The 23,093-nt window shown below is 68.3% G+C and overlaps 2 protein-coding genes across 3 annotated transcripts; one reads left to right on the top strand and one right to left on the bottom strand.

The window, feature by feature from the left end:
- Positions 1-3,359: 3,359 nt before the first annotated feature.
- Positions 3,360-16,587, bottom strand: SLC4A1 (solute carrier family 4 member 1 (Diego blood group)). Its single transcript, XM_077788381.1, has 20 exons — positions 16,571-16,587; positions 13,344-13,435; positions 13,140-13,236; positions 10,747-10,820; positions 10,391-10,568; positions 10,176-10,311; positions 9,848-9,989; positions 9,410-9,479; positions 8,513-8,697; positions 7,280-7,490; positions 6,968-7,174; positions 6,620-6,768; positions 5,892-6,086; positions 5,274-5,441; positions 5,050-5,139; positions 4,773-4,939; positions 4,409-4,662; positions 4,155-4,324; positions 3,776-3,949; positions 3,360-3,455 (listed from the first exon to the last, which is right to left on the bottom strand). The coding sequence occupies exons 2-20, from the start codon at positions 13,359-13,361 to the stop codon at positions 3,375-3,377; spliced, it is 2,766 nt and encodes a 921-aa protein (XP_077644507.1). The 5' UTR covers positions 13,362-13,435; positions 16,571-16,587; the 3' UTR covers positions 3,360-3,374.
- Positions 16,588-18,210: 1,623 nt separating this feature from the next.
- On the top strand, positions 18,211-22,729 carry RUNDC3A (RUN domain containing 3A). Of its 2 annotated transcripts, none has more exons than XM_021538472.2 (11): positions 18,211-18,386; positions 19,914-20,029; positions 20,170-20,303; positions 20,755-20,840; positions 20,975-21,064; positions 21,138-21,218; positions 21,333-21,498; positions 21,708-21,865; positions 22,023-22,160; positions 22,241-22,347; positions 22,558-22,729. In XM_021538472.2, the coding sequence occupies exons 1-11, from the start codon at positions 18,280-18,282 to the stop codon at positions 22,698-22,700; spliced, it is 1,326 nt and encodes a 441-aa protein (XP_021394147.2). In that variant the 5' UTR covers positions 18,211-18,279; the 3' UTR covers positions 22,701-22,729. The 2 variants fall into 2 exon arrangements, with proteins under 2 accessions (XP_021394147.2, XP_077644501.1); XM_077788375.1 differs by lacking the exon at positions 18,211-18,386 and adding an exon at positions 18,528-18,584.
- Positions 22,730-23,093: the final 364 nt, after the last annotated feature.

Consider the following 23,093-nt stretch of genomic DNA (forward strand, 5'->3'; position numbering starts at 1 on the left):
GGTGATCGGCCCCGGCCGGCCGCGTGCTCCGGGCGGCTCCGGCCATGGCGCCGCTCCCGGCCGGGCCGGCTCCCGCAGCCCCGGGGCCACCGGCGCAGCCCCGCCGGGCGTGCGGGACGCGGTCTCACCGAGCTCGGAGCGCTGCGCGCGCCTCCCGGGCCGAACCCGGGCGGTTTGCACGCCTGCTTACGTGGAAAAGGAAGCAAGAAATAGAATAACCCCTAAACCCGGGAAACAATCTCCCCTCCCCCGGCTGGTTTGGGGTGCGGGGGTAGTGGCCGGCTGTGCAAGAGGCTTCTTTGGGCTTTATCCCGAAGGGAAGGATCGGGCAGAGGGAGGGACAGCGGCTCCTCCGCCACGTCCTGCCCGAGCTCTGCCAAGCCCGGCCAGCGGCACTGGCGCCGGCTGGTTAATCCCTCCTGTGAGAGCTTAAAAATAAAAATATATGGATTTATTCTGTGTGGAAAAGGGCCTGGGCTGGATCCAGGAGTTTCAGGAATTGTCACTATTTTGCATAAGGGAAAAATGATAAAAGTTAAAAAAAAAAGAAACCAAACATAAAATACTTAGAGCCAATCAGGCCCAACATGTGAAAATTGACATTTTTAATTTTTCGTTTTTTTTTTTTTTTTTTTAATTTTTTTCTTTTTTTTTAATCAATGGAGTTGTCAATGTGCTCCAGTCCCAGTTCTCCCAGCGTGGTCTTGGGGCTTTTGTTGCCAGTAAGAGACCTGGGAATGAGCCACTGACCCTGCAGCAGATGGGCTGGGAATGGGCACCCCCAAATTCCCATCTGAACCATCCCCCTCTCTCCTTGGCCTTCCCAGGCCTTGCTTCTGACCACAGGAATTTTTAATAATTTTTAATATGCTGATACTTGTGTCAATTAATATTTTTGGAGAATAAAGCCGCGGGTTTGGTGGAGGGTTTTGTTTACTTTTCTGCTATTTCAGTGCACGGGCAGTGACACGGTGTCCCATGTCCCCTGCCCGGGGGTGGCATGGGGCACCCTGTGATGCTGCGGGCACTGGGGTTCCTCCTTCCAGGGGTGATGCTGCACCATGATCCCCCTCTGGAGCTCCGCGCTCCTCCCCCTCATTAGCAACCAATTAATTAGCATTTATTTCCCCCTGGTTTCTCGTGACCTCTCCTAATTCCCTCCCCATTTCCCAGGGCTGAGGCAAGTTCAAAGAAGAGCTTGACCTAAATTCCCACCCGCAGTGGCAGTGACCTCGCTGCCATCTCCCAGGGAGCGGCGACCTCTCGCCAGGGCGGGACGTGCGGGGTGGGTGAGGCGGGTGCGGGGGTTCGGGGGCAGCGCTGGCAGCCCCCGGGTGGCACCGGGGCGGCTTTGTCCTCGTCAGGCTGGCACAGGGAAGGAGCAGCCGGCTCCGTGCCTTGGGGCTGGGCAGCTGCCCTCTGCGGGAACCAGGGGCTGGCAGCTCTGCCGGGCTTGGCATCATTCATCCCAGCCCCCCGGAGAGGCTTTGGGGTCCCGGTTGGGAGCGATCCGGGGTGCTGCCCCCAATTCCTGCGCCGTACAAGGGTTGGGGCAGCGGGCACGGCCCGGTGCCGGTGTCGCCCGTTCCTTGGTGGGATTATGGATAACCGGGGGCGGTGCTGTGCCAGCAGCACTGTGCCAGGACATTCCCGGCGCCCGGAACGGGCACAGCGGGGCGGCGGCCGGGCCGGGCGGGATGAGCTGCCCGGGATGGATGCGGGAAGCCACGAGGGATGATCGGGGAGCGCTCCGGGGCGCTGGGATGCAGCGAGGATTTGGGATTCTGGAATTCAGAGATACCCAGGAGCCCGCGGCAAGGATCCTGGTGCAGGGGATGGACACCCCCAGGGGATGCTGCTGCTCTCTTCTGGGGGAGAATTAAGGCACCAGCCCAGACAATTCCCAGCTGGAAAGAAAACCCCATCTCCTTCCTGATTTTATTAATTTGTTTATTAAAGCCTGATACAGAGGTGTGGGGAAGGGAAGGAGAAACCCCCAAAGACAAAAACATTTTTATTTCAGACGTGTAATTAATAAAACTAAACCCACCCAAACACGAGGCAGCGCAGCCCCAGGTGTGGCTGCCCCTTCCCACCCCCCACCCCCCACGCTGATTTTGGGGTCACCTGCTCTGATTTATGCAAAAAAGGAGAAAATTTGGAGCCTGATCTGGCGCTCTACACCCTGGTCACCTCCAACCCTCGGGGCTGCCCAGGGCAGGATCGGCCCTGGCAGGGTTGGGGGATGCTCGGCTGGACTGGGAGCAATCCCAAGGGAAATGGGGCAAGAATGGTGAGCAAGCAAGGGAAAAATCAAGGAAAAACTACATGGATTTACCCGAAACACTATAAAAATAAAGAGGACTAATTAACTAATTAACACTAACTTATCAGTTAAATGATGCTGCCAGACTGGTCCATAGAGTTTAGGCCCTGACCAGGATTATTTAAAATCATCTTTTCTAGAAAATTCTAGATTTTGCTATAATTCTCTATTATATACACACACGCACATGGCCCACTGCGGCAGGGGCACAACCAGCCTGAAAAATAAATTACAAACCCCCCCAGTAGCATCAAATATACAGATCACTCCTTGCAGCTACTTTTTTTTTCTCTTTTTCTTCTTTTTTTTTTTTCTATTTTTGAGGTGCTTTTTTTTTCAGCTTTTTTTTTCTTTTTTAATTTTTGCTTGGCTCTAAGTGAATTCTATCTGCAGAAGCACCAGCATGATTTTAAGTATTTTTCTGTGTGTTTTAAGCACGATTGTTTTCATTGTAAGTGTACAGACCCCCTTGCTGGACTATGTACATCCTGACTCCGGGACGTGCTGCGACCATCCCGTGGAGCGAGCGATGGAGAAATTGGGAAAAGGCTCCACGGGGCGAAGGGTCTGTCCCAGCTTGCCCAAAGTTCATCTGGGGAGAGGGGCTGGGCTGGGGGGCTCCCTGGGGAGGGGGAGGACAGTGGGGAGGACCCCTTCCTGCTGAATCTCTGTCCCTTCCCTGCCTTCCTCCTCCTCCCTCCGGGCTCCGGGGTCTTCCTCCGGCTCCTTCCGCCGCTGGGTGCCCGGCGGTGGCCTCGGGGACGGTGACACGTGCCACCTTGCCACGGGTGGAGCGTGGCTCGTGGGGCCCGGCCAGCCCGGGCAGCCCCTTCCCCAGCAGGCAGTGAAGTGGGGGTGAGATCACATCATCCAAAATACTTTTTCAAACAGACCAGAACAAAGGGAAAACCAAAAAAGGCGCCATTCCCGAGGGTGGGCGGGCGGGGACTGCGTCCCCAGTCCTCCTTGGTAGCCCGGTGGCCCCGGGGTGGCGGCAGTGGAGGTGGAAGCGGGGCTGGGGGGGCACTGGGGGGCCGGGGGCCGGCCCTTAACTGGGCATCTGCACCTCGTTGTACACATCTGTCCCCTCTGCCTCTTCAAAGGTCACCACGGCGTCATCCGCGTCCAGCTGCAGGGAGGAGAGGCCGTGAGGGGCGCAGGGATGGGGACGGGGCTGAGGACAGGGACACTGACGCGTGGAGACGGAATTCCCACAGGCTGGTGTGGGAACAGGGGCTGGGATGGGGCTGGGGAAAGGATGGGGATGGGAATGGGGCAGGGACAGGGTGAGGATGGGGACATGGGTGGGAATGAGATGGTGACAGAGATGGAGACAGAGGGAGGATGGAGACGGGGATGGGGCAGGGACAGAAATGGAGATGAGGATGGGAGCAGGAGCAGGGAGAGAGGTGGGGCTGGGGCAGGGCCGGGAGTGCCAGGGCTACGTACACATTTGAGCTCGATGTCCCGGAAGATCCTGGGGAGCAGGAAGCGCCGCAGGGGCACGGTGAGGATGAGGACAAAGGGCAGCGCCAGCGAGGCCGGCGTGGACTTCACCACCCACAGCACCACGAGGAAGATGATCTGGGTGAAGGTGAAGAGGTGCATCCTCCAAGTCTTCACCTGTGGGACGAGGAGCCGAGGGTTGAGGGCAGGGGTCCCACGGCCTTCCTGGGGCGTTGGCTGCTGCGGGGTCAGCACAGCGTCCCGAGGAACCCAGCAAGGGTCAGCGCTGCAGGAGGAGGCTCTCTGGGGAGCCCCGGGCAGCTGCAGGGGCGTCACAGCCCAGGACACCCCCAAACCCACAGCCACCCTGGGGGCCACTCACGCGGGTGACGTAGGGCTCATCAGGGTGGTACTTGGGGGGCTTCAGCAGGAGCAGGATGCGGTCGAAGAGCTGGATGCCAAAGAGGGAGGTGACCCCCATGTAGAGGAAGATGCCGAAGAGCACGGCCAGCGGGATGTACTTCAGGATGGGCTCCATCAGGATGGAGACGCCTGTGGGGGTGAAGGAGAGGTTGGGAAGAGTCCCTGGGGACCCCCGAGCCTCCCTGCCCACCTGGGGACCCCTCCCCAGCTCACCAATGAGCACAGCCACCAGGAGGCCGCTGATGCGCTGCTCCTTGACCTCCAGGATCTGGGATTTCTCGCCCGGAGCAGAGGTCTTGCTCATGATGGTGAGGGCGTTGGCGTGGGTGATGGTGCGGACGGTGGTGGCACTGAGCCAGGGCATCCCAAAAAGGGCTGCCAGCCCCCCCATGGCCACGATCAGCAGCAGGTCCAGGTGGAAGCCGGTGCCCTTCACCAGTTTCCTCTCGGGCTTGCTGACGATGAGGCTGTGGGGACGCAGGGACCGGTCGGTGACGCGGCGCCCCGGGGAGCTCCCCTCTATCCCCAGCCCACCAGGCGCCCCACAGCCCTCCCCCGCCCATATCTCCATCCTCACGTGGTGATCTGTGTCTCGAGGAAGATGAGGATGAAGACCAGAAGGGCGGGAATCACGGAGGCAAACATCATCCAGATGGGGAACGGGGCATTGTTGCCCATGGGGTGGATGAACCAGCCCCGGGCAGTCGCGTTGGTGACCTGCAGCCCCCTGGGGACGCTGAGTTTCTGGGTGGGAGCAGAGATGGGGGAGTGAGGGGTGGGACACAGGGACGAGCACGCGTTCCCACGTCCCCATGCGGGGACACCCGTCCCCCCCCAGCCCTGCCCCCCCAGACCTGAGTGTAGGTGTCGTTGATGAAGAAGTCGGCCAGTGCCATGATGAAGATGGAAATGGGCACGCCGAAGTCCCCGATCAAGCGCCGGACCTGTGGGGACGGCGTGAGAAACCTGCGTGGGCCCCAGGCCGGGGGTCCTGGCACCCCCTCCTCTGCAGAGCGTGCGCTGCCTGCACGGCTCAGCGCCCGGCCCTGGCGTGCCCCAGGGCGCAGGGCACCCTCACCTTGCCGGGCAGGAAGGAGCTGTTCTTGAACACGCGCAGGAAGAAGGCCATGAAGAAGGTGCCGGCCATGAGGACGAGGGACAGCAGCGCCGTGTTGGGCTCGGGCACCCCGGGCTGGAATTCAGCCTGCACGTTGTACTCCCGCTGCAGCGGGTGGTGCTTGAAAATCTGGGGAGGGAAGAGGAGAGAGTGAGGCAGAGCGGGGATGGGGGTCCCTGCGCCCCTGCCGTGCTGGGAGCCCTGTGGCACCCTCCCGGTGGGCTCAGGATGGGAACCAGGGGCTGGGTGAGGCCGAGAGCGCAGCACAGATTGAGCAGGGGGTGGTTTTGGGGTTGATTTTCTGTGTGGCTTTGGAAGTGGGGACAGAGCAAGGGCTGGGTGGTACAGAGGGGATGGACAGGTGTGCCCCAAAATCCCTCTGCAGAGAGAAGCGTGATCGCAGAATCACAGAATAGTCAGCACTGGAAGGGGCCTCACGAACTGGGAAACACCTGGAAAAGGGGAGGAAGCACCAGGAGACTCCATCCCTCACCTGCATCCCACTGTTTCTATGGAAACCTGGGTGACAACCACAACTTGCAGCCCCCACCCCCACCGTGGGACCCCCGTGTCCCTCACCGTGACCAGCTTGGAGAAGGTCTCGAAGATGAAGATGAGGGAGATGAGGAAGGAGAAGATCTCCTGGGTGTAGCGGGACAGGTAGCGCACCAGGAAGCTGCCCTCGCAGGCCACCACCACCAGCACCAGCAGGATCAGCCAGAAGCCGATCCACACCCGTCCCACGATGTATTCCAAGCCATTGCTGCTGCAGAACTGGGGAGCCCGAGGGCACGGCCCTGTCAGCGCCCTGGAGCCCCTGGCATGGGCACCAGCTGTGCTGGAGCCACGGTGGCTCTGCCTTCCTGGGATGGGGGTAGGGGTACCTCGGTGTGGCAGGACCCCCGTGGGATCACCCACCCAGCAGCAGCTGCCCAGCATCGCCCATGGGGTGTCACCCACACGGGGCCAGCTGTTTGCCATCACCCACGGGTGCCATGCACCTCACACCACCCCAGGGCCACCACCTGGGTGGCTCTACCTGCGTGGTCTCACCCCTGGGTCATCACGGGTGGCACCACCCCCATACACCCTCCATGTGCCAGGCTCCCCGTGCCAGCCCCCCGTGCCATCCCCCAGACAGTTGCACCGTGTCCCTGTCCCTGGCCCTGTCCCTGGCCCTGGCCCTGGCCCTGGCCCTGGCCCTGGCCCTGGCCCCTGGCCCTGTCCCTGTTCCAGGCCTGGTGGAGACACCCAGCCTTACTGTAGGGACAGCTGGTGGCAGCACCCAGGGGCGCAGGGGCACCCACCGAGTAAAAGGCTTCCTCAAAGACCAGGAGAGGTCCCGAGAAGCCGACGACGAGGAGGGGCTGGGCGCTGAGGAGGCTGAAGAGCACGCACTGCACGCAGGTGGAGATGAGCAGCTCCGACACCCCCATCATGCCCTTGGTCTTCTCACCTGACGGGAGCGGAGCCGGTGGGTGCCGGGCTGGGGGGCTGCACCCCACCCCACGCCTCTCCCCACCGGGATTAGGGGGAAGAGCCCCCCTGGAGCATCCCGAGGGATGGTGGGGAAGGCAGAGACGCCCCCAGCCCCGTGGCCAGCTGGGGGGACATCCCCGTCCCCAGGAGCGTCCCCAGCCTGTGCCCCCCTTTACCCAGCAAGCCTCCGAAGGTGATCGCGGGTGACAGCGCCGCGAAGTAGATGAAGATGACGGCGGCCAGGCACTGGGGGTTGAGGGCGTCCTTGATGTCACTGAGGTATTTGGGGTACCGGCGGCGGATGTCCCGCACCAGCCCCCCGAAAGGCCGCCCCGTCCTGCGCAGGGGGTCATCGTCCTCCGCAGCCGCCGCCTCCTCCGGCCCTGGGGACACATCAGGTGGCCGTGAGGGCACCCCGGGCCCAAGGGGGGATCCCCCAGCCCCGGGGACAGGGGATGGCGGGGGGGCCGGGGTGGTCCCCGCCGTACCCAGGTCTTTCAGGAAGCCCCCGATGTGCAGCCTCTCCAGGGGCTGGTAGCGCCGTCGGAGCAGCTCCCGCTGCAGCGGGACCAGGGCGCGGAGCAGCGGCTCGCTGGGGGCCTCGGCGGGCGGCAGGACGATGCTGGCGTCCAGGAAATCCTCCACGGCCCGCAGCAGCTCCTGCCGCGCCTCGGCCAGGTAGGCGTCCCGGCGGAACACCTGCGGGGCGGCGCGGGACTGAGCCGGGCCCCGAGCGTCCCTGCAGGGACACGGGGGCCGGGGGGACGTGGGGACACGGCCTTGGGGACGAGGGGACACGGGGAGGTGAGACGGAGTCTTGGGGACAGGGGCGTGAGACCGCAGAGGCACGGGGACACGGGGATCGGAGGGGACGTGGGGATCGGAGGGGATGTGGGGATGGAGGGGATGTGGGGATGGAGGGGACGTGGGGATGGAGGGGACGTGGGGATCAGAGGGAATGTGGAGATGGAGGGGATGTGGGGATGGAGGGGACGTGGGGATCAGAGGGGATGTGGGGATTGGAGGGAATGTGGGGATGGAGGGGACGTGGGGATGGAGGGGATGTGGGGATGGAGGGGATGTGGGGATGGAGGGAATGTGGGGATGGAGGGGACGTGGGGATGGAGGGGACGTGGGGATCAGAGGGGATGTGGGGATCAGAGGGGATGTGGGGATCAGAGGGGATGTGGGGATTGGAGGGGACGTGGTGCGGGGGACAGGCTGCACCCCATGGGGATCAGAGGGGACATGGGGATTGGAGGGGACGTGGGGATGGAGGGGACGTGGGGATCAGAGGGGACGTGGCATGGGGGACAGGCTGCACTCCATGGGGATCAGAGGGGACGTGGGGATGGAGGGGATGTGGGGATCAGAGGCGACGCGGGGATCAGAGGGGATGTGGCATGGGGGACAGGCTGCACCCCGTGGGGATCAGAGGGGACATGGGGATCAGAGGCGACGCGGGGATCAGAGGGGATGTGGCATGGGAGACAGGCTGCACCCCGTGGGGATCAGAGGGGATGTGGGGATCGGAGGGGACGTGGGGATGGAGGGGACGTGGGGATCAGAGGGGACGTGGCATGGGGGACAGGCTGCACCCCGTGGGGATCAGAGGGGACATGGGGATCAGAGGGGACGCGGGGATCAGAGGGGACGTGGCGCAGGGGACAGGCTGCACCCCGGGGTGCCTGGCGGCGGTGGCACCGGCGGGTGGCCCGTACCCTCTCGGACATCATGGTGGCGATGGCGCGGCCGATCTCGTGGTAGCTGATCTGGGGGGAGTCGGGCCCCAGGACCACGACGAGGAAGCGGACGGGCACGGACACGTCGAGGACACCGTCCAGTGTCACTGCGTCCTTCAGACGCACGAAGGCCAGCATTGGCTGCTCCAGGAAGGCTGCACAGCCTGGGGGCAGGATGGGACGGGACAGGGATCATGGGGACCATGCAGGGGACACAGGGGACGGGGACGTGGGGACGTGGGAGCACAGAGACACGGTGACAGCAAAACGCGGGGACATCGGGAATGGAGAGGAGGTGACACAGAGGCATGGGGACAGAGAATGGGAGAGGGACACAAAGGTCACCGAGACAAAGGGCAAGCGGGCACTCAAGTACAGGGACATGGGGCATGGGCACGGGGACACGGGGACACACGGATGGGTGGGCATGGCAGTACAGGGACACAGGGACATTGGGACACGGAGGACATAGAGACATGAGGACATGGGGACAAGGACACGGGGAGAGGGGCCCAGAGAGCAGCACTGAGCAGCAGCAGGCGGCGGTGAGAGCTGAGGACGGGGAGAGGCAAAAAAGGCACAAGAAAAGCAGCGCGTGAGCGAGCGCAGCGACGGGCACGTGGCAAAGCTCCCCCTGCACCCCCGAGCCTGCACCTGCCCCCTAAGCCCGCACCCCCAGCCTGGCACCCAGCACCCAGCCTGGCACCCAGCACCCAGCACCCAGCACCCAGCCTGGCACCCCCAGCCTGGCACCCCCAGCCTTGCACCCCCAGCCTGGCAACCAGCACCCAGCCCAGCACCCAGCACCCAGCACCCAGCACCCGGCACCCAGCCCGGCACCCAGCACCCAGCACCCCCAGCCCGCTCACCACTCACCCACAAGGACCAGGGTGGCCTCGGCACCCTCTGGGATTGACTCCAGGAGTTGGGGTCTGGGGACCCCGCTCTGTTGCAGGCAGTTGGAGGGCAGGGATCAGCCAGGCAGCCTTGGTGGCTGTCCCCCGTGGTCCCCCGTGTCCCCTCACTCTGCCCCTGTGTGTCACCCACTGCCCCCTGCATGTTCCCCTGCATCTCCCTCTCCCCCTTTGTCCCTTGTCCCTCCTGTTCCCTGCGTGTCCCTCTCCATCTCCCGCATGTCCCCCACTACTCCTGAGTCCCCCCTCTGTCCCCGAAGTGTCCCCCGCTGTTCCCTGTGTGTCCCCCTGTGCAGGTGTGTGTGTGCGCACCTGCGTGTGCCAAGGTGTGCGTGTGCCCAGGTGCATCTCCCGCACCCCACTGTCCCCAGTGCCCCCCGTGCCCCCTGTCCCCGCTCACCTGCTCCTTCCCTGCCATCCTGCTCATCTCCAGGGGCCGCTGCTCCCGCAGAAGCGGCCGCTCCACGTCGGCCCGGGTGGTGCCCGAGCGCTGCACCAGCGCCGGCGGCATCGTCCACACCGACTCGTCCTCGGTGGGGTGGCTGAGAGCAGCGGGGCGGTGTCAGAGCCCCGGTGCCACCAACCCCTCCCCGACCAGCCCCGTGGGTGTGAGGGAACCCCCAAAGAGGGCTGAGGGCAAAGCTTTCCCACCCCGAGCCAGGCTCCGGCTGCGCACTCCGGGGAGGGTCCCAGGCCCTGGGGTCCCCCCGGTTCCCCCCCGGCCGTACCTGTGGCGCAGGAGCAGCGTCCTCATGACATCGTCCCGGTCCTGCGGCTTCACCTGCCCCTCGTAGATCAGCTGGTCCAGGAGGATGTGCACGATGGCCGGCAGCGAGTTGGCCTCCACGTTGAGCAGGACGGCACCTGCGGGGACAGCACTGTCACCGTCCAGCCAGTGCAGCGTCCTCACCACCCTTCTGGTGGTCCCTGGAGGTGTCCCCACCTTTGTTCAAAGCCCGGCGGATCTCCAGGAGGCTGTGGTAGGTCAGGAAGGAGAGATGGGGCTGGCTCCAGTCCCCCGACTCCTGGAAGTCCTCCTCCAGCTTGAGCCAGTGGCCGGCCTCCATCCAGCACAAGTCCTTTGCATTGTCCAGGACCAGCTCGTGCAGCTCCACGTATCCCTGTAGCCAGAGATGAGGGGCTCAGCCTCCCTGGCCACACCGGGGACCCCCAGCACACTCAGCACCCCCCCAGTGCCCTGACATCCCCAGGGCTGAGCTGTGAGTTGGCCCCAGGGTCACCACAGCCCACCCACCCCCAGAATGGGGAGGCAGTGGGGATCCCTGGGGCAGCACCCACCTCATGGGTGTCCTGCTGGGACAGGAGCCTCCTGCTGCCCGCTGCCTCCAGTTCCACATCGGTCACTGACACAGCTGCAAGTGGAGCCACCAGTGTGTTAGCCAGTCCCTGCCCCGGCCCGGACCCCCCTGGGGCCTGCTTGTGGTGCCTGCCATCATCACACCCATCCCAGCCCCTTTGGGGTCACCTGGACGTGTCCCCTTCTCCACCATCCCCACCCCAGCCCTGCTGGGCACTCGCTGGACGTGCCCCCCGTGTTGCCCCACCCCAGACCCAGCTGGAGTTTGCTGGACGTGCCACTCCACTTTCTCTCGCCCACCTCGGTCCGTCACATCCCCACAGCCCGGCCCCAGGGCAGGGTGACAGTCCAGGGACATCACCGGAACCGGGGCGAGGACGGGGCTCGCGGCCACCGCCCTGCCACCGGCACAGCCCCAGGACCGAGCGGCACCACTGGAAGGGGGACACGGGGACAGCACATCCCCGGCCAGCCGGACCCCCGAGGTGTCCCTGTCCCCGTGCCTGCCTACCTGCGGCCCCCCCTGCGCTCCCCATGTCCCCGCCGCTCCGTCCCTATAAGGTGGGGACGGATCCCCGCGGCCGCCCTGCGCGCACCGTAAATCCCGCAGCACTTCCTTTGCTGACAGTAAACACCGGCGGCTCCCGCCCGCCCGCTGTCCCCGCACCGCGGGGTCGGGCTCAGCCCGTCCCCTCCGGCCGCGCGGGGACACCGCGCTCCCCCGGCCGTCCCCACCGGGTCCCCCGGCGGGGCGATGCTGCAGGAGCCGCATCCCGCTCCGCCGGGGAAGGATGCTGCGCCCGCGGCAGCCGGGACGGGGCGCGTCCCCTGTCACCGTGTCCCCGGGGCGCTGGCCCTGGCACGGCCGCGTCCTCGTCCCTGCCCGCCGCCAGCGCCACCGAGCCGCCCGGCGCCGGCAGCGCTCAGCCCCAAGCGGTTCTTGTCCTCACCCCAAACAAAGGCTTTATTTATCCTCAATCAGTGGGCGATTACGGGCAAGTGGCAGCGGTCACCCCGCGGCGTGCCCTGACGCCCGGGTGACCGTCCCCCCGCGGCGGGTGGGACACGGGGGTGGCAGCGCGACTGAGGTGGGGGGGACGCCGGGGCCGGGCTTTGTCCCCCGGGGCCCCCGCGGTCACTCACGCTGCCCTTCGCCACGGCTGGGGTGTCCCGGGGGGGCCCCGGCCGAGCGCCTCTTCCCGTCCAGGTCATAAAATCCCCGGCGGCCGGGCAGATACTGGCTGCAAAACACACACCGCGGGCACGGGGGTTCAGCGCCGGGCACCGCGGGTGCCACCGGCCTCCCCCGGGGATGCCAGCCGGGCAGGCGGAGCCCCCGCCCGGACCTGGGGACTCACCGCAGGGGATTCAGATCCTCGGCCCTGGCCCTCCACGCCTGCAGGGGGGACCCGATGCCAGCGCCGGCCCCTGCGCGGAACAGGCGGCAGCGTTACCCCGTCCGTGCCACCCCAGCGGGGGACCCGGGCCCGAACGCCTCCTCGGGGCGGCAGCTCCGAAGCAGCCGTGCCGGGGCAGGGGGATGCTGCCTGGCATGCAGACCCCGCTCCCCTCACCTCCCTCCCGGGGGCTCAGCCCCGCTCCAGGTACCCGCGGCTGGAGGTGGCACCTCAGCGCTCCGGGTTTTTGGCAGAGGGGTCGCAGCCCTTGGGGTGTGTGTCCCTGCCCTGAGGGTGGGTGTCCCTGCCCGGCCCGCTGCGAGCGAGCCCCGCTGCCAGTGCCACGCTGGCACCCAGGAAACGCATCCATGGGAGACGCCTGTGCTCATGCAACTCATCTGTGCAACCCATGCAACGTGCCTGCGCCATGCTGGCACCCACGCAACGAGGTGCCAAAGTGCCATGCGTGCCCACGAGAAGCTGGCAGCCATGAAACGCCTGTGCCCATGCACTGCTGGTGCCCGTGCAACGCCCCTGAGCCATGCTGGTGTCCCTGCATAGCTGTGCCCACGAAACTCTGCTGCCCACACAACGTGTGACCTCGAGCCACCGGTGGCCCTGCAATGCTGGCACCCAGCTGGTGCCAGTGGCCCTGTGGTGCCATCAGCCCTGCAAAGCTGTCACCTGTGTAATGCCATTGTCACACATGCAACGCTGCCACCTCTGCAACACCGGCACCCGGGTGACACGCCAGCACCCGTGTGTGCCACACCTTGCAGCACTGGCACCCCTATGACACTGGTGCCCATGCAGTGCCAGCCCTGTGCAGCACTGGTGCCCATGCAATGCCTACTCTGTGCGGCACTGGTGCCCATGCAGTTCCAGCCCTGTGCAGCACTGGTGCCCATGCAGTGCCAGCCCTGTGCAGCACTGGTGCCCTCGCTGCCAGTGTCCCCAGAGCCCCAGGAGCCACTCACTGCTCATCTCGCCCAAGGACAGGTGGGAGCTCTTTAGGCCGGGGTCCTCGTAGCCTTCGGGGTCCAGGGTCCTCCTCATCCCCTCCTCGTAGGCCTCCTGTGGGACAGAGAGAGGGGTCAGCAGGGTCCGGCCCCCCCAACGCCTCGCCGGGGCCGTGCCGGGGCGCAGCGGCGGAGCCGGGGCGGGGGGCCGGGGGTCCCTACCTGGCCGGGCCCCTCCATGGCTCCGGGCTCGGCCCCCGCTGCCGCCTCGGCGCGTCCCGGCGCTCAGCCCGGTGCCACCATAACCCGGCGCTCTGCGGGGCGGGCACGGGGGAGACGAGAGAGAACAAGTTAGTGGAGAGCAGGGCATCGCTCGGTGCCCCCGGGACCGGCGTTTGTCCCAGGGGCGGGGGCTGGGGCCGGACGCCGTGGCCATTCCCGCAGCCCCTGCCTGCCTGACCCGCTCCCCACGGGCTGCGAGGTCCTGGGGCTGGGGGTCCCCAGGGAAGTCATGCCCTGCCCTGTCGCCAAACGGGATGGGAACGGACGTCAGGACACGGCAGAGCGCCGGCAGCTTCCCACAGGGACGTGGCATCCTGCCCTGAGCCACCCGTGCCCACGCACGCCGTGCCCTGTGCCCAGGGTCAGCGCCCGCACGGACCCGCAGCCGGGGTCGGGTCCCGTGTGGACCCACGCTCGGGGACTGCGATCCCACACGACCCTCTCGTGTGTGGGCGGGGGTCCCATACAGACCCACGCGCATCCCTGGGGTCCTGCACAACCCCTTGCAGCCCCCTGCAGCCCCCTGCACACGGCCCCAGCCCCTGGCAGAGCCGGGGGCGGGGACAAGGGGGGAAACTGAGGCACAGCTGGACTCACAAGACACCCCAAACCCGGACGGGGGGGTGAGCACCCCAAAGCCCCCCAGGGTGCAATGCTGGGGGGGCCCTGCTGCTGCCCTTCCATCAGCCGCCAGATCCTCTGCAGCGCCCGGTGCCCATCCCCCGTGCCCCCCGTGTCCCCCGTGCCCCCCGTGTCCCCCGTGTCCCCGGTGCCCCCCGTGTCCCCCGTGTCCCCCGTGTCCCCCCGTGTCCCCCGTGCCCCCCGTGTCCCCCGTGTCCCCCCGTGCCCCCCGTGTCCCCGGTGCCCCCCGTGTCCCCGGTGCCCCCCGTGCCCCCCGTGTCCCCGGTGCCCCCCGTGTCCCCGGTGCCCCCCGTGCCCCCCGTGTCCCCGGTGCCCCCCGTGTCCCCGGTGCCCCCCGTGCCCCCCGTGTCCCCCGTGCCCCCCGTGTCCCCCGTGTCCCCCGTGTCCCCGTTCCTCCCTGCGTGTCCCCCCCCCCCCCGCAGCTGCCCCGGGGCTGCGCCGCGGGACGTCCGCCAGGGGGCGCCCTGCCCCGCACTGCCCCCCCGGGGCAGCCCCGGAGGGACCCGGGGCTCCGGGACCCCCCAAAACCTCCTCACCGCGACCCCCGCCCGCCCCGGCCCCGCGCCTCCCAGCAGGGCTGCCGCGGCCCGGGACCCCCAGAGCCGCTGCCCCGGCCGCCCCCCGGAGACCCCCACGGCCTGGGGGCCGAGGGGCTCCGGCTGGCCCCGCCACCCCGGCCCAGCGACCCCACAGCGGGGCTCAGGGGCAAGGTCAGGGCACGGGCGGCTTTGGGGGAAACCAGCCCCCCCCGATCTCACCAGGGTGATGCAGGAGCTCGCTCCCGGCCGGGGGTGGCGGAAGCCGGGGTGGGGTCCCGGACACCCCGCGGGGGCCACGGGAACCCCGGCGGGGCGCGGGAGCCGCGGCGGGGCCGCGGGATGGACGGCAAGCCTCTGACTCGGCCGTCTCCTTCCTGCCCCGCCTGGCCCCGGGACCGGCGGCCCCCGGCCCCCCAGCCCGGCCTGTCCCGGGCCCCCCCGGCCCCCCCAGCCCGCCGGCGGCTCTTGCATCAGCCCGGTGCGCCGGGCTGTGCCCCACTGATAACGCCCGGCACCGGGCGTCGGCCCCTGCCCCGCTCCACCCGCTGCCCCCCGCTCTGCCCCACAGCGCCCCGGGCCGGCTGCGGGGCCGGGGACCCGCGGGGCGCTGCGGCACCGGGCAGCGAGGTCACCGGGATCCGCCGAACGCATCCCCGCGCCGAGCCCACGCTGCAGCCCCGGGCACGGCAGGATGGAGCTCGGCCCCCCCCGAGAACCCCCCGGGGTCCCCGTCCCACAGCGTGTGCGTGGGATGGAGCCCGCAGCCCCACGGCGCTCAGCCGGCGCGGGGCCCGTGGGGTCCGCACATCCCCCGGCATGGGGCACGGCTGGGGTCCCCCCCCGGTGGGCACAGCCCCGTGGGGTCCCTCCCGGTGGGCACAGCCCCGTGGGGTCCCCCCCCGGTGGGCACAGCCCCGTGGGGTCCGTACATCCCGTGCCACGCTCAGCACCGGGCTCGCACCCCTTGCCCCCAACACCCGCACGGCTCAGCACGGAGCCCGCACACCCCACGCCATCCCCGCGCGATCAGCGGGATCCTCCCCGCAGCCATCACGGCCCCGTGGATCCCTCACATCCCACACCTCCATGGGGCATGGCCGGGTCCCTCCGGCCTCTTCCCTCGGCTCCGTCTGGAGCAGCACATCCCAACCCACGCGCGCAACGTGGGGCTGCTCCTTCCCTCCGTGGGTACAACCCCGTGGCTCCCTATGGAGTCCGTACATCCTAGGCCATGGGTGCAGCACGGCCGGGACCGTCTGTCCAGCACGGCTCAGCACGGCTCAGCACGGCTGGGACCTTCCATCCAGCACGGCTCAGCACGGCTCAGCACGGCTCAGCACAGCTCAGCACAGCTCAGCACGGCCGGGACCTTCCATCCAGCACGGCTCAGCACGGCTCAGCACGGCTCAGCACGGCCGGGACTGTCTGTCCAGCATGCCTCAGCACGGCTCAGCACGGCCGGGACCTTCCATCCAACACGGCTCAGCACGGCTCAGCACAGCTCAGCACGCCTCAGCACGGCTCAGCACGGCCGGGACCTTCCATCCAGCACGGCTCAGCACGCCTCAGCACGGCTCAGCACGCCTCAGCACGGCTCAGCACGGCCGGGACCTTCCATCCAGCACGGCTCAGCACGGCTCAGCACGGCTCAGCACGGCTCAGCACGGCTGGGACCTTCCATCCAGCACGGCTCAGCACGGCTCAGCACAGCTCAGCACGCCTCAGCACGGCTCAGCACGGCTGGGACCTTCCATCCAGCACGACTCAGCACGGCTCAGCACGGCTCAGCACGGCTCAGCACGGAGCCCGCACATCCCAGGCCGTCCTCAGGCACGGCTGGTTCCCCTCGGTGGCTCCCTGCGGTCCCACATCCCCATCCCGCAGCACCTCCCGCGCCAGGAGCCCCGGGGGCAGCCCCGGGGGCAGTCCCGGGTGCCCTCCCAGCCCCACCTGGCCCGGGACACCCCGAGGTGACCCCGCACCTACCCTGGGGTGCCTCCGACGCCCCTGCGGCGCTCTCTGCGGCTGCCCGGGGTGTGAGGCTCCGGTGCCTGAGTCACGCTCACCTCCCTAATCTCGCCCCCCTCGGGCTCACCCGGCCCCCCCGGCCCCCCGTAAAAACAAGGTTATCGGGGCGCAACATCTGCGAAAGCTGCGCCTGGCCGAGCCCCGCCTGCGCCCCGCGCCCTCCCGTCCCTCACCCGGCCCGGCACCCCGGGGCTGCTCCGCTGCCCCCCCGCGTCCCCCCGGTCTTGTTTACCTTCGGGTTTCCCCGCAGGGAATCCCCGGGATCCCCCCGGTGTCCCCCCCCCCTTTCCGCGGGGTTGGGGTGTCCTCTTAAAAAAAAAAAATGGAAAAAAAAGGGGTTCCTGGGGAGGTTCCCCGGGAGGAGGCGCGGGGGGAACCGGGGACAGGGCGTCCGTCCGTGCCGTGGGACCGGCGGCACCGGGGTGCCCCGGAGAGGGGCGGGATGCTCTGGAGGAGGGCAGGGTGCCCACGGGCACGCACGTGTGTGTCTGTGTGTGTGTGTGTGCGTGTGAGGGGCGCCCGTCCCCGTGTGTGTGCACCTGTGCTCACACCTGTGCACGTATGTGCACACATACATGTGTGTGTCGCTGCGTTTACAGCCTTTCTAAAAGGATCTCAGCCCCAAAATCCCAATCTCAGGGCCCGGGTGAGGCGGGCGAGCCTTGCTCGCACACACACACACACACACACACACACACACACACACACACACACACACGCACACGCACACACGCACACCCACCCCTGTGCACACACAGTCCCACCCAGCCCGGCTCCCGGGGGCTCCCACAGGTCCCCCCAGCAGTGAGGTGGCCCCCGAGGTGTCCCCACTGCCCGAGGGCCCGTCCAGCCTGGGGACACGCCGGGGACCCGGCGGCACCCGGGGTGGGCGGAGGGGTGGCGCCGGGTCTGCGTGTCCCGATAAGGGCCCCGGCCTTATCTGGGCGCTGCCGAGGGCTCCCCTCCCTGCACAGCCCTGGGGATTTTGGGGGTCCCTCCCCGCACTGTGCCCACTGCCCCCCGGGGGGTTAGTTGGCAGGGGCAGAGCGGGTGTGTGGTGCCCCGGTGGGCACAGGGAGGTGGCACATGTCCCCACGGGGGATGTCTGGGTGCTGAGGGTGACCCTGATTTATCTGGGTGCTGTGGAGGTTTCCGTGGGTGCTGTGGGATTCGCCAGGATCCCCCCGCTCCCGATTTCTCTGTCACAACAACGGGGAAACTGAGGCACAGTGAAAAGCGGGGGGGGGGCGGTGTTGCCCCTCAGCAGGTCAGCCCCCGCTGAAGGGGGAGGTGATGCTCAGCCCCCAAAAAGGGGACCGAGGCAGGCCAAGGCAGGGGGTGATGATCTGAGCTGGGGTGGGCAAAAGCCCCCCCGAAAGCCCCGGGGGCTGCCCCCTCCCCGCGGCTTTACCCACGGGGTGCCCCAGCAGTGTCACGTCACGCCGGGAGGGACAGGGGGGACCCCCCGGCCCTGCCCTCGTTCTTCTGCCCCCGGAGAGGGATTTGGGGGGCCGGGGGCGGGGAGAGCATCCCGGGGGGGGCGGCGCAGGCCCGTGGCGTGGGCACCGGCGGAGCAAAGCCTGCGCCGCGCGGGGGCCGCGCCGTGGGGCGGGGGGTCCCCACGGGGGAAGGGGCATCGCCCGCGGCCGCGGCGCCGGGGCCGCTGGATGGAAGCGAGCTGGGTGCCGGCTGCCATGGCTCTGGGGCTCTCCTCCAAGAAAGCTTCCTCCAGGAACATCGCCGTGGAGAGGAAAAACCTCATCACCGTCTGCAGGTGGGGGCGGCCGGGGGGCTCCGCGCCGCGGGGGTGGGGGAGAGCAGGGGGGAGGGAGAAGCGACCACCGCCGGTGGGGATGGAGGAGACGGGGGGCGGGGAGGGGCCGTGGGGGTTCATCCCTCCCGCCCGCCGCCCCTGCCCCCTCTGGGGGGATTTGTTGTTGCTGCAGTCGCTTTTTGAGGGGGGGAGATTCAGGTTTGGAGGGGGGAGGACAAGGATGGGGATGCGGGAAAGGGGGGGGGGGCGCGGAGCTGCGGGGCCGCGGGGCTGCGGGCGGTGGGGCCGGGGCTGCGGGGGTTCCGGGGGGTTCCGGGGGGTTCCGGGGGGCTCGGGGGGACTGCGGGGGTCTACAGGGCTGGGGGGGTCGCGAAGCGGCAGACGGGGGGCGGGGGACACCGTGACAACATGGAGGCGGCCGGTGCGCGGATGTCGGGGCCACCGGGCGCGGCGGGGGGATGCGGGGGGCAGCGGAGGGTGAGGGGGGTGCTGGGGGCAGCGGGGTGCGGGGGGGGCTGGGGTTGGGGACCCCCATGCGGGCGGGGGCCCAGGAAGTGACGTCAGGGCCCCGGAGCGGCGGGGATGGGGATGAAGGATGGAGGATGAGCGTTGTCATGGAGACTCCCGGCTGGACCGGGATGGGGGGGCAGGAAGGGGGCGCAGGGACGGGCTGGGGGGGCTGGTGGCTCCTGCGGGGCCGCAGGGGTGGGGTGACACCCCCGGGGGCTGGCGAGGGGCTGCTGCTGCTGGCAGCGCTGGAGCCTGGCCCAGGGCGGGGGGATGTGGGAGGTACCAGGGCCTGGGCAAGCTGGCAGGGACCCCCAGGGCCTCATTTTGGGGTCTGGGGACCCCGGGGCTCCTCAGCGTGGCACGGGGCAGCTCCAGACCCCGCTGCCATGACAGGGGACCCAGCGGATCTCCTTGCCATGGCATGGGGCACCTGGAGACCCCATTGTCACGGCACGGAGACCCTCGGGACCTGCGCCAGGATGCCTCCGGCGCTCGGTGCTGTGCCGTGAGGCACCCCCAGACCTCAGTGCCGCGGTGGGACACCCTCCTCCTGCTGTCAGGGGGGTCCCCCCAGGCAGCTGCGCCCCACAGACCCCCGAGACGGGGCGGTGCCCCCCAGGCAAACGCCGAACACCTGCCCCGTGCCGCCCTGTCCTGCCGGGCCCGGCGGGTCCGTGTCCGCGTCCTCGGCGTCGCTGGGCCCCGAGCACGAGCGGCCGGGCGGAAGGGGAAGCCATCACCGCCCGCGCACGGCCGGGAGGAAGGGGGCCTTTGTTCGCCCTTCCTGGCCACTTGCGCGGCGGGGAGCGGCGGCCGCCCCTCGGGGTCCCTGGGGACGCGGGGACAGAGGGGTCACCGAGCCACGGCCCGGCCCGACGCCCTCTTCCCGCTGCCGGGAGCGGGAGCCAGCAGCTGGAGAAGCGCTTTGCCGCGGTGCCAAAGCCTCACGTGTGCCAGGCTGGAGGTGGGCGCCGGGGCAGCGTCCCCTGCCAGCCCCGACGCCCGTTCCCTCGCCAGGTTCTCGGTGAAAACCCTGCTGGAGAAGTACACGGCGGATCCCATCGACGACTCCTCCGAGGAGTTCGTCAACTTCGCTGCCATCCTCGAGCAGATCCTCAGCCACCGCTTCAAAGGTAATGGCGGCCCCCGGGCCCGTCCCCGTCCCATCCCCGCGTCCCGTGGGATGGGGACGCGCGTGCCGGCACCAGGGAGCGCGTCCGGCTCTGGCAGAGGGGCTCTGCTGGCCCCTGAGCCAGCCCGGGGGTGCCCGCAGGCCCTGTCAGCTGGTTCAGCTCCGATGGACAGCGCGGGTTTTGGGATTACATCCGCCTGGCCTGCAGCAAGGTGCCCAACAACTGCGTCAGCAGCATCGAGAACATGGAGAACATCAGCACCTCCAGGGCCAAGGTCAGGAAGGCACCAGTGCTGGCCCTGGCCCTGGCCCCATCCCCATTTCTATGCCTGTCCTCGTTGCCACTCACTCCACCCTGACCCTGGTACATGGACCCATCCCATCCCATCCCATCCCATCCCATCCCATCCCATCCCATCCCATCCCATCCCATCCCATCCCATCCCATCCCATCCCATCCCATCCCATCCCATCCCATCCATCTCATTTACATATTTACATATTTACATCCCCAGCCCCAGCCCTCTGTGCCCGCTCCTTGCTCCCTTCCCTGCCCTCCTGCAGCTCCATCCCCAGGCCCCACAGGACGCAGCAGCAGCTGTGGGTGGGTCCCCGTGGCACCCAAAGCCACTCGTGTGTGGGGAGCTCCAGCTGCTGCCGGGGGTGGGAGTGTGGGGACCCCCGAGGCAGCCCCCATCCTCAGGAGAGCCCGGGGCGCTCTCGCAGGGCCGGGCCTGGATCCGCGTGGCGCTGATGGAGAAGCGAATGTCCGAGTACATCTCCACGGCCCTGCGGGACACTCGGACCACCAGGTGAGCAGCCCCCGGCCCTGCCGGCCGTGGCCAGACTGGAGCAGGCTGTGCGGGTGGGCTGGGGTGGGTTTTGGGGTGCCGGGGGGGTTTTGGGGCGCTGGGGGGGGCACATCCAGCCGCGTGTTTCCCCCCAGGCGGTTTTACGATGACGGGGCCATCATGCTGCGGGAGGAGTCCACGGTGCTCACGGGGATGCTCATCGGGCTCAGCGCCATCGACTTCAGGTGGGGACAGGGACACAGTGGGACGCAGGCCCCGACTGACAGCCCCTGACCTCCTCCTGCTGCCTCTGCTCAGCTTCTGCCTGAAGGGAGAGGTGATGGACGGCAAAACGCCCGTGGTCATTGACTACACGCCCTACCTGAAGTTCACCCAGAGGTAGGAGCTGGGGGGCCCTTCCTGGGGTGGGCACCCCCCCCCATCTCTCCCCCAGCACCACGATGGGGCTCCCTGAAGCCCTGGCAGCCCCTGCTGAGCCCCCACACCCCCCAGCTACGACTACCTGAGCGAGGAGGAGGAGCGGGGCAGTGTGGAGAGCAGCACAAGCGAGGACAGCTCACCTGAGCACCCCTACCTGCCCCTGGTCACCGACGAGGACAGCTGGTACAACAAGTGGCGCAAGATGGAGCAGAAATTCCGCATTGTTTACGCCCAAAAGGTACCGGGAGCCCGGCTGGGGCCGTCAGGGTCTCAGCTTGCCCAGGATGCTCCAGCCTGGAGCGTCTCTGCCTCTGCATCCCCGCTCCCACAGCCCAGTGGTGCCCCCAGCCCTTCATCCTGCTGCTGCGGTGACCCAGCCCGCTCCCTGCCGCTCTGGGGACATGGGGATAGTGGCAGAGGGGCAGCACTGACGGTGGCCTCACACAGGGGTACCTGGAGGAGCTGGTGCGGCTGCGGGAGTCGCAGCTGAAGGACCTGGAGGCGGAGAACAAGCGGCTGAAGCTCCGGCTGGAGGAGGTGATGGTGCAGAACCAGCTGGAGAAGAGGGAGCTGGAGGGCGTCATCCTGGAGCTGCAGGAGCAGCTGTGAGTGGGGCGCCAGGCCAGGGGGCTCGGGGGGCTGGGGGTCCCTGGAGCTGGTCCCTGGGTGTCCCCAGCGTCCCACCCGCCCCTGGGCCGTGTCACCCGGCAGCTCCCGGCGCTGGTGGCTGTGCCGGGAGCTGAGCAGCTGCCATTGCTGCAGGACGGGGCTGATCCCCTGCGAGAACCCTCAGCTGGCCCAGCTCTCCAAGGAGATGGTGACACCCCTGGTCAACCAGTGGCCCTCCCTGGGGACCCTCAACGGCAACGAGAGCGGCTCGGACAGCAAACTCTACCGAAGGCAAGCTCGCAGCGGGGGCAGAGACCTCCGAAGCGCCAGGGCTGTGCCAGCCCCGGGGGCTCAGAGCCGTCCCTCTGCAGGCACAGCTTCGTGAGCACCGACCAGCTCTCGGCCGAGAACAGCCTCAGCTCCGACTCCCAGCGCCTGGGCGAGGGCAAGCGCGAAGGGGAGCCCTGGGGGCCCATGGGTAAGACCCCCACCCACCTTAGGGTGCCCCCGGGGCTCAGCGCCTCTCCCCACATGCACCCTGGCGTCGAGACCCCCCAGCAGCCCCCTCCTCGTGGGCAGGATGCTGCCCCAGCAGTGCAGGGAAGCCAGGAGATGTGGTCCCTGTCCCCCCGGGGTGGCAGGGCAAGGACGGGGCGCAAACCCGCCGTGACGCCCGCTCTGCCCGCAGGGAAGGACCCCACGCCCTCCATGCTGGGGCTCTGCGGCTCCCTGGCCTCCCTGCCCAGCTGCAAGTCCCTGGCCAGCCTCAAGTCCAACGAGTGCCTGGTGAGCGACAGCACGGAAGCCAGCCCGACCCGCAGCCCCAGCTGAGACCCCCGGCCCGGTGACGGCCCCGGACTGACGGAGCTCGGCGCCCCTCGCCGCCCTGGCACCGGCGAGGGACCCGCCCGTCCCACCGGGGCGGCTGGGGACCGGCGTCCCCCTCCCCGTCTTGAGACCCCCCGGCCCCCCAGCCCGGAGCCCGGCTGGAGACACGGACCTGTCGGGATGGGGGCAGGACGGGGGGAACGAACTGTGCCACGGTGGGGGAGCTGCGAGTGCCAGCTGCTGGGGAGCGGGGCCAGCCCCTTCCCGGGGTGGGGGTCCCGCGTGGCTCCGGGGGTCAGGGCCAGCCCCTTCCCGGGGTGGGGGTCCCGCGTGGCCCCGGGGGTCAGGGCCAGCCCCTTCCCGGGGTGGGGGTCCCGCGTGGCCCCGGGGGTCAGG

The sequence above is a fragment of the Lonchura striata genome, chromosome 25 (genome assembly GCF_046129695.1).
Source record: "Lonchura striata isolate bLonStr1 chromosome 25, bLonStr1.mat, whole genome shotgun sequence".
NCBI classification, from domain to species: domain Eukaryota; kingdom Metazoa; phylum Chordata; class Aves; order Passeriformes; family Estrildidae; genus Lonchura; species Lonchura striata.

Coding starts and splice junctions, on each gene's coding strand:
- RUNDC3A (XM_021538472.2), top strand. CDS start 18,280: ATGGAAGCGAGCTGGGTGCCGGCTGCCATGGCTCTGGGGCTCTCCTCC. Junction 18,387..19,913: donor AACCTCATCACCGTCTGCAG/GTGGGGGCGGCC, acceptor TTCCCTCGCCAG/GTTCTCGGTGAAAACCCTGC. Junction 20,841..20,974: donor CGGGACACTCGGACCACCAG/GTGAGCAGCCCC, acceptor GTTTCCCCCCAG/GCGGTTTTACGATGACGGGG.
- SLC4A1 (XM_077788381.1), bottom strand. Junction 4,663..4,772: donor CTCGAGACACAGATCACCAC/GTGAGGATGGAG, acceptor GCGTCCCCACAG/CCTCATCGTCAGCAAGCCCG. Junction 3,456..3,775: donor GGGACATCGAGCTCAAATGT/GTACGTAGCCCT, acceptor TCCTCCCTGCAG/CTGGACGCGGATGACGCCGT.